Genomic DNA, 15,440 nt, shown 5'->3' with positions numbered 1-15,440 from the left:
GCTTTGAGCGCTCTCGGGGCAAGGTGCAGAGCCAAGCGATTGCCCTTTCAAGTTACCTGAGTCACTGAAGTACCCACGAAGGACCCTGACCCATGCGTAATCTTAGAAATGTATTTATTGCATCATCAACAGTTTCTATGATTGCAGCTATATAGTTTAATGGAATAAAATGAGTCTTTTACCCACCTAATATTTTATATAATTTAAAAAAAATCCCCAAACAAACAAAAAGCTCCAGGTAACCTGATAAATACAATATAAGAGTAAACTTCTTTCACAAGTAGAAAACTGGGAATTTTTGTAGAGTAAGGGCACACATTTCTTTCCTTGGTGTAAGAGCACGTTTAGCATCTAGGGATTCCCTCCCTAAGACCTGCAATCTCTTGTGGCAGGCCATAAGCAGCATTCCTCAGAAAGCAGTACAACTGGTGCCGAACAGCCTGTTCCCCCCCAAGATTCACACTTTCAGAGAACAGAAACCAGAGCTGCTCTTCAGAAGCTGTTCTTAATTGAAAGTTTACAAGAGAAAAAGCAAAGGACAGGCAGGCAGTATGACAAAGGTGTGGTGGGAAAGTGAGTGACAGGTGAGAAGGAGGGAGGAAAAGTAGGGCACTGATGTTGCAGGAAAGCATGTGCTTTGCAAATCAGGAAAATGCCATCTGCAGAAATGGTCAGGAATTTGGATTGTAGGCTCTAAAACGGTAGTAAATAACTTCTTAGGCATGAGTTTGAGCCAAACTCTCCTCTTGTTATATTAAAAGGAGATGTGTGTGTTTTGTATGTGGCACTCATTACTACTAGTGACCCTACTAAAACAGAGATGTGCATGTCCAAAAGAAAAGAGGTAGCATCATTTTAGGAATGCTGAGAACAGATGACAGCAGAATGGAAACAAATACTAACAATACGTCAAAACAATTATTTGATTATGATGTACTTCATCTATTCTCTCCTTTACATATTTTGTAAGCCAACTAGATATGTTCATGAAAACCAGTATTTCTTCAGTGACAGTGTCGTCTTAATGGCATTCATTTACTTTTGCTGGATGAAATGCTGGATCTGAATTTTAACTATATGGTATGACTACATGAAAGTTATCATGATTAAAACATTTTCCTATATTTGAATAAAAAAATAAATCCCAGACTCATATTTACTAATATATACTCAATGTGAGCATAAATGTTTGGGAGCAATGGTTCTTTTAAATTATAGCTTTTGAGAACATCTGGTTAGTGATATTTTGTCCTAGTGTCACTGGTAATCATCTGCAAGACAGAACCTGGTGGTAGAATCAAGCCCTATTTAAAGTGAAGCATAATTATGGTAACAATTACAAGCTATATAGCTAAGTTTATCCTTTACCCTTAGGAAATAAGCAAATCAAATGTAAAAAAAATTCCATTAGCAATAAGGTCTCAGTCAAAGTCATCATGCTAAGCCCATGGTGTTTACAATATCACAGCTGTTAGGCCCCAGCTCTGCAAATTCACCAGCCCCTCACTTCACTTCAAGCAAGAACGGGATACAGAGGATGCTGTAGTCCTGACTTTGCCAAGCAATACACAGGGCGCAACGAGGAGGTGGTTTTTAAATCACTGGGATTTAAAAACATCTTATTTCAGTAAAAATACCCTTGTCCCAAGAGAATTCTCACAAAAGAAACACTGTATTTCCGTACTGCTGAGAATTAATAAAATGTGAAGTATTAAACGTGTAAGCACAACTAAATTTTAATACTCTCATCTAGTGTTCTATACACATATATTTAAGCAATGACAAATCTTTCAGAGCATGTACAAATTAAAGTTTTCTTGTTATTAAGAGTAACAAATATCCCCATCCTTTCAGTAACTACCTTTTTTAATCAACATCTCAATCCTCCAAAAGCAGAAGCCTCATTCCCACAATGAGAACTGACTCACAGGGGTATACATCAAGTGCTAACAGAAGAATGAGACTGCTAAATAATAAAGGAAGCAAATCAGTGTCCTGAAAGGTCATTTTAAAAATGTTAGCTATCCCAGCAATTGCACATAAGCGTGAGCTGTTGTGAACAAGAAAAAAATTCTGGGATTCCTGACAGTAAATAATTTTTAGAAAGTAACAAGAAGATGCTGAGAACTATGCTTTCCAAAAAAGTGTAGAGCTTAAAATTTGTAGCCTAAGCAATAAATCTTGCAGAATAAGTCAGTGGAAGATTTCTAGTAACTCTGTATTGAAGGTATTTTCCTCAAAAATAAACACTGAATAGGACTTCTACTTTACATGAGTTTTCTCACAGAACTATGAGTCATAAATTTCAAAATCTAGGGTTTTTTTTTAATGAAATGTCTTCATTTTGCTTTCTTTAGTTCACCATTTTGATTTCACTGTTTATTCCATACTTTGTGGTATATTGAATGAGCTAGTTTTCTGCAACGTTTCAGTAACATTTTCCTGTTGCTTCAGGAAATAATGCATCTCTGCTTTTTTTTCCCTATGTTTCCCCATGCTGATGTCTGGCACGTGAGACTGGCCAGCATCACAATGCAAAGGGGAGATTAAGCCCTTACCGTAGTCAATCTGCACCTGAAGTGAGTGGTTTGGCTATCCAGTCCCTTCCTGCTTTACAAACTGCTAGGGAGGACTTGAGTTTTGCAGGTTTTAGGACCACAGCCACTAAAAACTCATTCAGATTGGCTTACCAACCCGGAGGACCAAGGCAGTGCATTGGGGCTGCAAAACATGTGGCAGAGGAAGGCTACGTGACCCGAGGCACAACCAGGAGGTCCCCAGATACCAGGAGTCCCCCAGATTCTGGGCCACCTGAGCTGCCCCAGGGGCTTGAGACAGGACAAGGACTCTACAGCACTGCGGAAGGCACCTCCCTCTTGACAGTACCTAGTTGTGAGAAAGTAAAGGAGCCCTTTCCCACTGCCACAACCAGAGTGCATGATTGAGGGTGCGGTTCTCACAGGAGGGGAAGGGGGAACATGACTAAGACAAGTAAAATGACATGCTTTCACGCCCTGGTCCTTGCAGGGGTGCTGCAGACAAATACCTGTGGCTCCCCAGAAACAATCTTAAGGATTGGTCTATGAATATCATAGCTGAGCAAATTTCAGCTGTGGGAGGAACACAGGGCATGCATTAGCAGATAACACTGTATTTTTGGCTGTGAGTCAGCATAAGGCCAACGTACACTATGGCTCATCAGAATTACTCTGCTGCTGATGCGTTTCTCCCTTCTGTTTGAAAGAGGAAATTGCAAGCAGCATTTTTCCAGCATTGCTCCCACCTCATTGCCACCTTCTTCCCCTCAGCAAATCCCGTGTCCCACTACACAGGCACGCACAGGGACTCGGATGTGGATGCCGGCGGTCTGTAGCGCAGCAGTGCTGCCACACGGCTCTGGTACAGATGTCCCTGCGAGAACCATCTGGCCTTTGGCTGAATTAATGCCTTTCTGACCCTGATCTGCTGTGTCCTCTAAGAGATTATTTTCATTATTTCACAAGAGCTGAAAATGAACTATAAGCATTTTAAGGCCTTACATAGCATTTTCTTCTTTTTTCCCCTCCCTGTGCATTGAATTATGGTCTTCAATCCAAACAAATTTGTGCCTATAACAAGCCACAGGCCCTTTGTTAGCGTGAATCAGTGGTGCTAAATTACGGCAAACTTTTAGAGGTGCGCACCTCCCCCCCCGCCAATAAGCAGGTATCCCAACAGTGTTGTAACTCGCAAGATGGTACAATGGGTTATGTATGTCCTGGATGTATTTCAGGGAATGTTTAACCAGCACCTCATTGTAAGTGACAGAAGTGTGTGCCACAGGTGGTATTTAAGGGGCAGGTGTGCTAAATTCATTCAGTAAATTCACTAAATTTTACAGAGATGCTGGAAGATTTTGGACAGCTTCTCTTCCTTAAGGGAAGTGAGTTGAGTGCTTGTTTGCTGTGACCTGTGTTTCTGCCAGGAGCCCCGTACACTTGGTACCAACGGGGCTGTTTTTTCTGAGATGTGTCACCTGAGAAAAGTCGGCACTAGAGAAGCACGGGGTGAGCTCGAAGGAGTAATACGCCTGCTGTAAAGCTGCTCACTTAGGAGTCACTTTACTGCCTTATTTCCTGCCGGGTTTTTCTTCCCCTGCAACAACCCCTACAAACACGTCCGCTCTAATTAACAGACTCGAAGGCAATGGCACGGCCGGGGCCGCAGCCGGGACCGCAAGATGGCGGCCGGGCGCTGCGGCCGCCGCCGAACTACGTTTCCCGTCGCGCAGCGGTGCCCGCGCGGCCAAAATCTCGCGCTTCCCCTGCGGTGCTCGCGGAGCTGCGTGCGCTCGCCCAACGCCTGGGCGGGGCCTGAGCTCGGCGCGCTCATTGTGCGCCGCGTTCCATCGGAAGTGACGGTGTTTCTGTCGGTGCGCGGCGGCGGGCGGTAGGTGCGGAGCTGGGCGGGCCGCGGTGGGTCGGTGGGTGGCAGCCCGCTCTCCCGCGGGCGGGGCGGCCGGTCTCCCTTCTCCCCTTCCCGCCTTCCTCCCGGGAGTGGGGGGAGACCCTGGGCGCCGCTCGCCGGCGGGTCCGCCCGCGGTTGGGTGGTCGCGGCCTCCCCTCTCCGGTCGTAGCTCAGCAGCGGGCGGGGGAACCGGGTCGGGCGGTTGCGCAGCCCCGCGGAGAGCTCGGTGGGCGGCCGGGGCCGGGCCCGGGCGCCCTGTGGCGGGGCCTGTGAGCAGGGCCTCGGCTTCCCCTGCCGCTACCTGGACCCCGGTCTGTGGGCTGGCTGTGCCGAGTGGCCGCGGCGGTGGTGCCGGTCAGCTCCACGCTGCCGTTTTACAGCCTGTGTCTCCCGCGGCAGGTGCTGGGTAACCGTCAGGGGTCTGGCTGGCTTGGAGGGGGATGGGGCTGCTTGTTTTGTTTTAAGGAGTTACGCAAGCGTAGCTTTAAAGAACAAATCAAAACCACAGGTCCCTGCGCTGTGTGCAATAGAAAGGTTTTTTATTGTCTTCTCTGTGTTATAGATGAAATGGTTTTCATATGCTGAACTCCATTTTGGATTGTCTTACTGCTGCACATTCAGAACTTCATAAGAAGTAGAAAGTCAAGATGAAGAGCAGGGTGACACAAGTAAATGTAAGTGTTCTTAAACCTAAGTTGTGGGGTTTGATTATTTCTTTATTACTGGTGTGCAGTTGATGTGGTAAATAAAACTTCCTGAATGTCAAGCAAACTATCCATACTTGACAGCAGCTGTTTACAAGAAAAATATTACTATGAAGTCAATTACTATTGTTTCTAATACTTATTGTCCTAACAATGGAAGTTCTGAACATTATTAGCATACAGTGATTAAGTAATTGGTGAAAAGTGACTGACTGAATGATGGCTCAACAAAGAACATAAGCCAGTGGAGGAATGGAGAAAAGAGGTGTTGAAAAATGAACATCGATGTAAAGATGAAAAGATAGAGGCAGGAAGTAGCAGTTAATGTGGGAACTGTATGTCTTACAGAGAAAGTTAAAGCTTTCCCTTTTAAAAGCTGTGTGGTATATTTCTGAATGGATAAGAATGGATTTATTTTTTTTTAGGAATGCAAGAAGGAAAAATTTGGTTTAAAATTACTCTCCTAAGATGATGATTTAGAAATACCACCTTTGTAAAGTACACTAAATTTGGGACAGGTTAGTGGAACAATAATCCTCTGATACGCTGTCTCAAATCTGTGAAATTTCTCTGCCTGTGTTTCTAGAGGTCAACCCTGCATAGGCTTCTTCACTCTTTTGGTTCCAGCTCTTCTGACTGAAGTGTGTTTTAATAGGGATGCTTGAGGGGTAGTTTGATATCTTCTCATATCTTCCCAGTCTGGTGGTTGTGGTAGTGTTCCTTCATCTGTCAAAATAAGCCAATTAGTGAAAGCGCACTGTTTGGACACTTTCTGTTAATAATTTTAATCAAAATGGACAAGGAAGATGACTAACTTGTGGCAGAAAGCCTGGTCACAAAGAGCGGAGAGTGACAAGTTCTTCAGCAAACATAGCTCTTTTTGCAAGGAGACATGAGAACTGCCAAATACAGAGACATCTGTAACACTGTTTTATTTCTGTTAACACTTGTCTTTTTGGGTCTGCTTGGGCAAAGGCAGATGATGTAGAACTCATGAGAATGGATCATCAATGGAAAAAGACCCACCTCTTCCCATCTGCTAAATATTATTCAAATACAGTAACTGTTCTGTGTTTTTGAAAGAATTTTATTACTGGTTTCTTGGAAGCTTAGGATACAGTCTTGCATTATATTATTTTGGGAAAAAAACCCCAACAACTTAAGGATTTTTTTTTAAACCTTGAATGATTTCAGTGATCTGCTATATGGTATTATTATGATCTGCTCTATGCTCTAGAATTAAATTGTCAGATGGATGTTCTGTACAGATGCATACTCCCAGTAAGTGCTGCAATGCATTTGTTTTGTACAATTGTCTTGGTTCAGGCAAGATAATAATAAGGGAATAATTTTAACACAGCATTAGAAACATACCCTAGAGAAGACTGTATTCTAGGATATGTTATAATGGCCTCAAAAATATAAATACATATATTTACATGTAAATACACACACACACAATTTGAGTGATAGCAAGTCAGCTTCATCGGCCTGTTGATAGGATGATGCTCGTAATCTTTTTGTTGCTATTATTTCTTTAGGAAGCCTCAGTCAATGTTGATTTTACTTGCACAGCTCATTGTAAACGCCACACTTGCTATTTAGTAAAGCTACTTTCTTTCTAATTAAGTTTTTGGACATCATTGGGTATAACTGTCCATCAGGGTCTGTTTGTGCAGGAGGTGTCATTGTATTCCTAACCCAGCAGTTTTAACTGGTTCTTTGGTGGGGCAAAAACTACTGTGCCAGCATGTTAATGGATAGAATGCCACCTCAACTGATGAGATGAATATTTCTGCAAAATAGTTCAGTCAAGGTGCATTAGCACATCCTTGTGTTGAGTTTCTGCATCAAGGTGAAGTGTTACTTATTTCACAGCTGATAACATGAGATTGTGGTTCTGAAAAAATGAAATAATATTTTAAGGGAAGAGATGGCCCTTACAATGAAAGTATAGAGGTCATAAAAGCTGCTTCTTAGTTGTACCAAAGTAGTTTTGAAACATCGTGATGAGGTTCATGTCTTTCTGTGTGCGTTGTAGATGCTGTCATACTCCTATTTTTGTATATGACTCCATAATTTTATATGTCATGGTTCAGACCACAGAATTTGCTGTGAACTATGTGTTTACCCCTTAAGCAATCCTATAAACTTATATTTCAAAAATCTAGAATGAAATTTACTTCCAGGATGTGTCAAGTGGAACAGCGTAACTTAGATGTTTAGAATGTAGAAGCTAGAAATGACTCATGAGAGAATAAATCCTTAGTAGAGAGGAGGGAGGTAATGAAAAAAATGCAATAAAGGGGATCTTTAGGAGAGAGGAAGGACACTCTTTAAACAAGAAATGGTAGAATTCTGTTAATAGTACTGCATGTGATGCAACAAAGTGTAAACCGGCATATGGGAGAAGGAAGCAGAAAAGGCAGACGGAAGGTTTGTCTATTCTAGTCTCCAGGAGCAGTGGATAGCTGAAAAGTTTAGGAATAGGGCAACCATAAAAGTACTTGCACACATACTCTCCCAGTCTCTGCCTATTTGCAACTTCCCGAGCCAGATAATTCCTTTGGTAACCCATGTGAATTTTTTTTCAGTGTTTATCCAGTCTCTTGAACCCATGTAAGCATTTGGCATCTGCAGCATCCTGTAGCAGGGAGTCCAGCTGCTTCAGTACTTGTTATTTAGAACCAGCTCTCCTCGTCATAACTGACTGCCATTAGCTTTATTTGATGACCCTGAAGGAGTAGGGAATCAAAGGCATGGAACTCTTTGATGTCAAGATATGTGTGCTGACAGTAATTAACATATAATGCTGGAGCTTGATTTTTCTTTCTGTTTTCTTAAAGCATGGTTCCAGCTACGAAAGGAAGGAAAACTACAGTTCACGCCAAAGAAGTTTGTCTCCAGAAGACAGGTAGAATGATTTGATAGTAATACCCTTTAATTCTGTATATATACCTTGCATAATGAGTTAGATAAAAGAAAAAAATCTGGTTCTGTTTCTTTTTATATATTATCATAAGTGAGCAGTGAAAAATAAGTGTAGGCTTAATAAAATACGTGAACGTCAATACAGGGGTAGTTGAATAGATTTGTTATTAAAACTAAATCTTAAGAAAATCCTTAGCATGCAGTTAAATTGTCATGGGACTTGAAAATGAAAATTAGATGCCAGCTTTTTGCTTGGACTTGCATATTGGTGATACCACAATTGTCACTTTAGAGCAAGATTATTGATGCCAGTGGGAGGTGGAGAAATATCATTTGAAGTGCAGTCTGCCAAGGCATGAGATGAACTGTGACCAGTTTGCTACCTTTTTTTTTTACATTTTAAATAGAATGAAACCTCTTGTACTAAACACAGTATCTTTTTTTTAGCTAATAGTGTCTATTCTGTTTCATGCTACACAGGCAAAAGTAGGTGAAACAAATGCATATGTTCCAAGGAACACTCAACGGTGTTGAATTTACCTTTGGTATTTGATGTTATTGCCATTTAGTATTTAATTTTAAGGTCTAGGAGGAGCTTCCTTTTACAGTGCTGCTTTTGATTTTTTTATTTTTTTTTGCTGACAACAAATTATTCTACAAGTATCTTCTATTTGAATGATGTGTATATTGAAACTCAGTTTGTAGAAGTGGAACAGTTACTATATACGTAACATTGTATTGCACATAGCAATTAATAGCATTGCTTTTCTAAGACTATTACTAAGAATTTTGTGTCTTGTGTTGCAAATAGGGATATAGAGTGTGACAGATCTCCATCTCCCAGAAGGAGAAGGTACTCTGATGACAGCCGATATGATCAGGAATATTCAAGAAGGGAATACTATGATGACAGAACTTCAGATGGAAGGTATCAAGCCTTTTCTTAATCAGTAATAAAATATTAATTTAAAACAATGAAATGTGAAAACTTTTCACGAACCCTTGAGTGTTTTAGTGCTGTGTGGTGTGTTTTGTTTTTTGGTGGGTTTTTTTTTTTTTTTAGAAGGTTGGAAAGGGGGAGAGAGAGACACCATGAAAAATGGGAGGAGAGAGAATCTGATCGAAGGAAGCAGAGAAGATACTCATCACCTGATCGTAGGAGTCCAGAGAGGTCGTCAGTCCAGAGCTCACTTGCTCATGATGAGACCACTTCAAAGAAGAAGAAAGAAGAAGTGGATCCAATCCTTACTCGCACAGGTGGTGCATATATTCCACCTGCCAAGCTCAGGATGATGCAAGAGCAAATCACTGATAAAAATAGGTGAGTTGAAAGTAACATATTAGAATTTTGACTGAGAAGCAAAACAGTAAAGGGTTTTAGTGAATGTTGGTGAACATGGGATACCTTTTGAGGGCTGTGATCATTCTTTTGAAGGTATATTTTTATCAGAAGAAGGGTAAGAGAATCAGATTATGACTGTACCTGCTTCTGCTGCAAAGTCTAAATAGAAAAGTGGGATACAGAACATAACAAGGGATTTTTTTGGAATATCTTCAAAACCAGAACATACTGGGTTATATCATATCTGGAGAACTACGTTTTTGTATATCATGTTGGTTCAGTGATTTCCTAGTAGTTAAATGTATAATTGTGAACTAGTCTTCAAATTTATGCAGTGAATATTCTCTTACCTATTGTACTCTTTACAACTTATTCATGTTTTCATCTATATATATATAAAATCACTTGGTGCTACCTCAAATTTATGCATTAATAATTTGTGATACCTTTGTAATAGCTTGGCATATCAGAGGATGAGTTGGGAAGCCTTGAAGAAATCGATCAATGGTCTTGTCAATAAAGTGAACGTTTCTAATATAGAAAACATCATTCATGAGCTCCTGCAGGAAAATATTGTTCGGGGAAGGTAAGTCTTAGTATTTTAAAACAATTCTTCTGCTTTTCTGCTAATATACTGTTCATGTGTACATCAGAGTGCTATGTGCAGTGTATGGATGCTAGTCAGATGTAAAATTAACCATAGGCTATATTGTCCTATGCAGAGTGGTCCCCTACTTGGGGAAGGGGCCAACGGGGAAGGGATTGTACGCTTGGAGGAATAAGAGTGCAACGGATGGTATATTTTTCCTTTTCTTAAAGGTTTTACCTACACATTTTACTTGAATGACTTGTAATTTATAGGTGTCTCTGGATATTTACTCTTGTATTATGGGATTTTTTTCTGTGGGACAAATAATATTTGTAGCCAGTATTTAGCAAAACAAGTTTTACTACTGTTATATGGCTGCATTGTTTATTGTTGTAATGCTATTTGAGCTCAGTACAAATACTGTGTGATGACTTGACTGGCTTAATTTTCATGTCAATAGAGGTTAAATATGCTAGCCTAAAAGAGTATGGGTTTCTTAGATAGGCTGGCATTTTAATGAGCAAAACCAAATCACCACCACCAAAAAACCCCCCTCCGAACAAAATACCCAGAAATAATTCTGTTACATTTTAAGCAGATAGCAACACTTTTTTTTGTCACAACTTAATCACTGTTATTTGAGGAGGTTGTAGCTAAGGAATATGTTACTTTCATGTATGTCATATCTGATGGGAAGATCAGAATCCTGCAAATAGCATAAAAATAACAGAAGAGAATGAAGTAAAATCTGGAGAGTGAGCAAGTGGTTCCTAAATGTGATTTCTGTTAAAAGTAATAATGAAGTCTTGAATAGTCTGTTGTAGAGCTACTTTTTACTTGCCTGCATTTCATGTCCCCAGAACTTCATTTTCATACAAGCAGTAATATTTTAGTTTAAAAATGAGCTTATTGCATGTTTTTTAGAATACATTTGTCTGAAAGTTTTTGTGTGTGCCTTAGAAGCCTATACATTTCAAAATAATTTACATGGAAAATGACACCATTTCCCTTCTCACAGTTCATTTTTACTTCCAATTTTGCACAAAGGTGCATATAAAATTAATGACATAAAGTTTTACCTAGCTGTTAAGTGCTTTTCTGAATTTTCTGTCTAGAGGGTAAATAGGATCTGAACCAGACCAATTTCAGTTTGTGAGAAGTAACTAATAGTTTCAAAATGAAACATTCTGTTTCTGTGCACTTGTATGAAATGAGTTCTATTCCATTTGTCAGCTCCAAAGTAAGTAGGAATAAGATCCTTGTGCAATTTGTACTTAGTACCATTTAGGAGTTTTTCGGGAGGATTTCAACAGACCACAGAGAAGATAGAGTTTTACACTAGTGTGGCCTTTGACAATTCACGTTTGGTGGGGTTTCCCTGTCCCCTCCTCCCTGCCCACATTCGTAGTGGAGTAATACAGCAAAAGTCAATTTCAGTTTTGCTTTTTCTAATGCTCTAGTATACTGAGGGTGGGAGTCTCAGATTCTTTTCAAACTTTAGTCTTGATAAAAATGTGAGAGAGGCTGTTAGTACAATAAAAGAACAATTATCTCATGAGCCTTGTGTTGACATTCATTTAGGCTCTAAGTATAGTCTTTTGTTATCAGTTTTCATTTACAAAACATTATTATGTTGAAAATATGCAGTTTCATTTGAGAAAAACACTGAAAAGCATTACTTTGCCCATTCTAGTTTTGCTGAACATTCTGTTTTGTTACTTCTAGGTCCATCTTTATTTTTTAGGAACCTTTTATGGAATTGTGATTTTTATTCCTTAGAATTTTGCTTGTTTAAATTATCATGATACTAGATCACAATTCTATGTTTTTCATAAACAGTTACAGAGCAGATATTTTTTCAGTCACAAACAGGATTTTGTTTTTTCAACTGAGGAAAAGAAACAGCACAATCGCAGATTTCAAAGCTAAGAAGAGCCTGCATTGACGTTAAAGAGGTATAATTGCAGGATACAAGATGAAGACTTTTTACATGCTTATCACTTCCAAATGTAGTTCTAATAAGAACAATATTTAATGAAAGATAAGGTATCAGTTTAAAAATTTCTTGGCTCAGACACATTTGGGCAATGTATCTTGCAAAACTCCTTTTGTGGCATGGTAAACAATGGTTTGAAAATGACCATCTGGTATCTTCTAACTATTCCAACTGTACAATACTATTTTATGTGATATGTACTCAATAAAAACATTAAATGTTTAATTACCAGAAAAATCTTAAACTTATCTATTTTTACAGGGGATTGCTGTCTCGATCCATTTTGCAAGCTCAGAGTGCCTCTCCAATCTTTACCCATGTTTATGCAGCTCTTGTGGCAATTATCAATTCAAAGTTTCCAAATATTGGTGAATTGATTCTCAAGAGGTTGATACTAAATTTTCGCAAAGGATATCGCAGAAATGATAAGGTATGTAAAATGTGAGGAAGCAACATGCTGAAACTTGTAATTCTGCGGTGTTAACCTTGTGTCAAGTGTGTTCAAATTAAATACTTCGAAGGAGCACAACCAAGACCTGTGGGTCGGGACCTATCACTAGTACATTAAGTATAGTAGTATTAGAGTATCATGGAAGCTTGACAACGTATTCTGGTTTGGTACTGTGATAGTTTTTTCACAATTAGGACTGTACACTTCCAAAGAAAAACTATCACTTCAACTATCCCAAAATAGTTAATTTAATGACTTAATTTGATTGTGAGATGCATACACAAAAGTATTTTTTTTTTCTTCCATATAAGATGTGTTAAAATTTCCTATTTTATTTCTTTTGCAGCAACTCTGTTTAACGTCTTCAAAGTTTGTTGCACACTTGATGAATCAGAATGTGGTATGTTACTTCATGTTTCTACTCAATCCAAACCCTGTATGGCCATTTCCTTAATTTCAAGACAGCAGTAGCCTAAGTGAAGATGCTCTCACTGTTCTAAAGGCTGCTGAAAATCTGAGCTCAGGTTTCCTTTTAATGTCTGTTGTAAGTTGTTAGGACCTTTTTAGAAAAGACATTGGTAATTGCCTATGCAGTTATCATTGCTTACCATTGGATTTATACTCCAGAGCTTCCTCAGACTTCGTAAATGTGTTTGGGCTAGTATTCAGACAGACCTTGATGCAAAGCAAGCTTCATGTGAGGCTCTGTCCTACATATCTTAAACAGCACTTCCTTGCAGTACTGTCATCTGACTTAAACATCTTTGTAGGCAGAACTAGACTCAGTTGCATCTAAATCAAATTTGTATCCAGCTCTATGTCACATTTTTATGTATTAGAAGTCAGGATACTCCAATTTAAATAATGCAAGAAGCAGTGTTTCAGGAATGCGTTGGGAATATACAGCATATTGGTAAAGAGGAAACTAATTTGAGATGTGCCATTTGCTTATATGCCTGATCCTGGAAGACATGATTTAAGTATAGACACAATGTACTTAGAACTAGTTTCTGTAATGTAAGTGCTGTTTTATTTGCTTCTTGGAAATGCATTCTATTTTTTTTCTTGTTGGCAAATTGTTTTTCATTGCTTGCTTGTTCATTTCAATAGCATAGTCACATTCACTACAAAGCTGGTGTAAAATTTTACAGGTTGTAAAATTGTATTTGAAATTTTTACTTCCTTTTGATTAGCTTTGTCCCAGTACTGTTGCCTTGTGTGTGTGATTAAGTGTGTTGTGGCACCCTCCAAGGCTGGACTGCTTCATCAAGTAAATCAGTAATAATAGTATAACATTGTACATTCAAATTCTTTACTGATATTCTTTCCATAGGCTCATGAGGTTTTATGTTTGGAAATGCTCACTTTGCTGCTCGAAAGGCCTACTGATGACAGTATTGAAGTAGCAATTGGGTTTATTAAAGAGAGTGGGCTCAAATTAACAGAAGTTTCTCCTAGAGGTATTAATGGTAAGTATAATTAGCCAGAACATTTGTCTCTTTGGTGTTTGTGTTAGTAAATCCTTTTCATGTTGTTGTGGTTTAACCCTGGCTGGTAACTAAGCACCATGCAACTGCTTGCTCACTTCACCCCCAGTGGGATGGGGACGAGAATGAGCAATTGCTCACTGCCTGTCGAGGGGGAAAAAAAAGCTGATGCCCAGTCCATTTCTGAGCAGTGATCATGCATCCCGCTAGCTTCCCCAGTTATATACAGACCATGATGTTATATGGTATGGAACATCCCTTTGGTGATTTGGGGTCAGCTGTCCTGGCTGTGTCCCCTCCCAACTCCCTGTGCACCTCCAGCCTACTTGCTGGTGGGGTGGTGTGAGAACCAGAAAAGGCCTTGGCTCTGTGTAAGCACTGCTTAGCAATAATGAAAACATCCCTGTATTATCAACACTGCTTTCAGCACAAATCTAAAACACAGCCCTGTACTAGTTATTATGAAGAAAATTAACTGTCCCAGCCAAAACCAGTACACATTTACATTTCTGTCTTTTTCCAAAGCAATCTTTGACCGTCTTCGACACATTCTGCATGAATCTAAAATTGATGTGCGTGTGCAGTATATGATAGAAGTCATGTTTGCTGTACGGAAGGATGGCTTCAAGGATCATCCAATCATTCCAGAGGGATTAGATCTAGTGGAAGAGGAGGATCAGTTTACTCATATGTTGCCGTTAGAAGATGACTACAACCCAGAAGATGTTCTTAGTAAGTTAGAAACAGAAGATAATTCTATGACTGCATTCCCCATGAAAACAAATTTAAGATTAAATATTCATTGTTTTCTTCATTTTGTATTTTAAATAAAGATTCTCTTTTATTCTAAAGATGTTTTCAAGATGGATCCAAACTTTATGGAAAATGAAGAGAAATACAAAATGCTGAAGAAAGGTAGGGGAGTGTGTGTGTATACACAGTTTTATATATAATACTTTGATATTTACACACTTACTTATAGACCATTTACTTATCCAACTATTGTTACCAAACTTTATTATTTAACCATGGCTGGTTACTTGTGTCCCAAATAACAACTGTCTTTCAGTTCATCGTAGACCTTTCCAATGTATTCCTACTATTTTCTCCAGTATTATTTCTCCAGCTACCTTTTCATTTGGTTATGATACACCAATTTTTATGGCTCTGCCACGTTGTCCATGTGAGACACCCTTTCACTCTCAGGTGTTGGACCAAATTTTTTTGGTTATGAAACTACTGCGGTCTGTATTCCTTTAATCTGGGATACTGCTCTTTCAGAAATTCTTGATGAAGGTGACAGTGAATCTGAAGCGGATCAAGAGGCTGGAAGTAGTGAGGAAGATGAAGATGATGATGAAGAGGAGGATGAAGATGGTAAGTATATGACTGGCACCTTTCCAGTGATTGGCTGTAGGTGAAACAGGAAAGAAAAGCGTAACTTGTTACATGTTTCGTTCAACTAAGAATGTTCAAATGTTAAGGGATGTTTTC

At 39.3% G+C, this 15,440-nt stretch overlaps 1 protein-coding gene across 5 annotated transcripts in view; it reads left to right on the top strand.

Annotated features, from left to right (window-relative positions):
* The window catches only part of CWC22 (CWC22 spliceosome associated protein homolog), a 279,751-nt gene that overhangs the window by 241,117 nt on the left and 23,194 nt on the right, over positions 1–15,440 (top strand). The window contains exons 1-12 of one of the 5 annotated variants that reach the window (XM_054829282.1): positions 4,351–4,428; positions 5,009–5,120; positions 7,997–8,064; positions 8,893–9,009; positions 9,148–9,402; positions 9,881–10,009; positions 12,270–12,438; positions 12,806–12,859; positions 13,793–13,928; positions 14,472–14,678; positions 14,799–14,861; positions 15,228–15,323. In XM_054829282.1, the coding sequence (XP_054685257.1) occupies positions 5,094–5,120; positions 7,997–8,064; positions 8,893–9,009; positions 9,148–9,402; positions 9,881–10,009; positions 12,270–12,438; positions 12,806–12,859; positions 13,793–13,928; positions 14,472–14,678; positions 14,799–14,861; positions 15,228–15,323 (1,321 nt within the window). In that variant the 5' untranslated portion in view covers positions 4,351–4,428; positions 5,009–5,093. Of the gene's footprint in view, positions 1–4,350; positions 4,433–4,485; positions 4,853–5,005; positions 5,121–7,996; positions 8,065–8,892; positions 9,010–9,144; positions 9,403–9,880; positions 10,010–12,269; positions 12,439–12,805; positions 12,860–13,792; positions 13,929–14,471; positions 14,679–14,798; positions 14,862–15,227; positions 15,324–15,440 lie in introns of those variants that run through there. The other 4 variants (XM_054829277.1, XM_054829278.1, XM_054829279.1 and 1 more) reach the window with 4 other exon arrangements.

The sequence above is a fragment of the Grus americana genome, chromosome 6 (genome assembly GCF_028858705.1).
Source record: "Grus americana isolate bGruAme1 chromosome 6, bGruAme1.mat, whole genome shotgun sequence".
Lineage (NCBI taxonomy): Eukaryota > Metazoa > Chordata > Aves > Gruiformes > Gruidae > Grus > Grus americana.
This window is presented reverse-complemented; position numbering and strand designations above follow the sequence as displayed.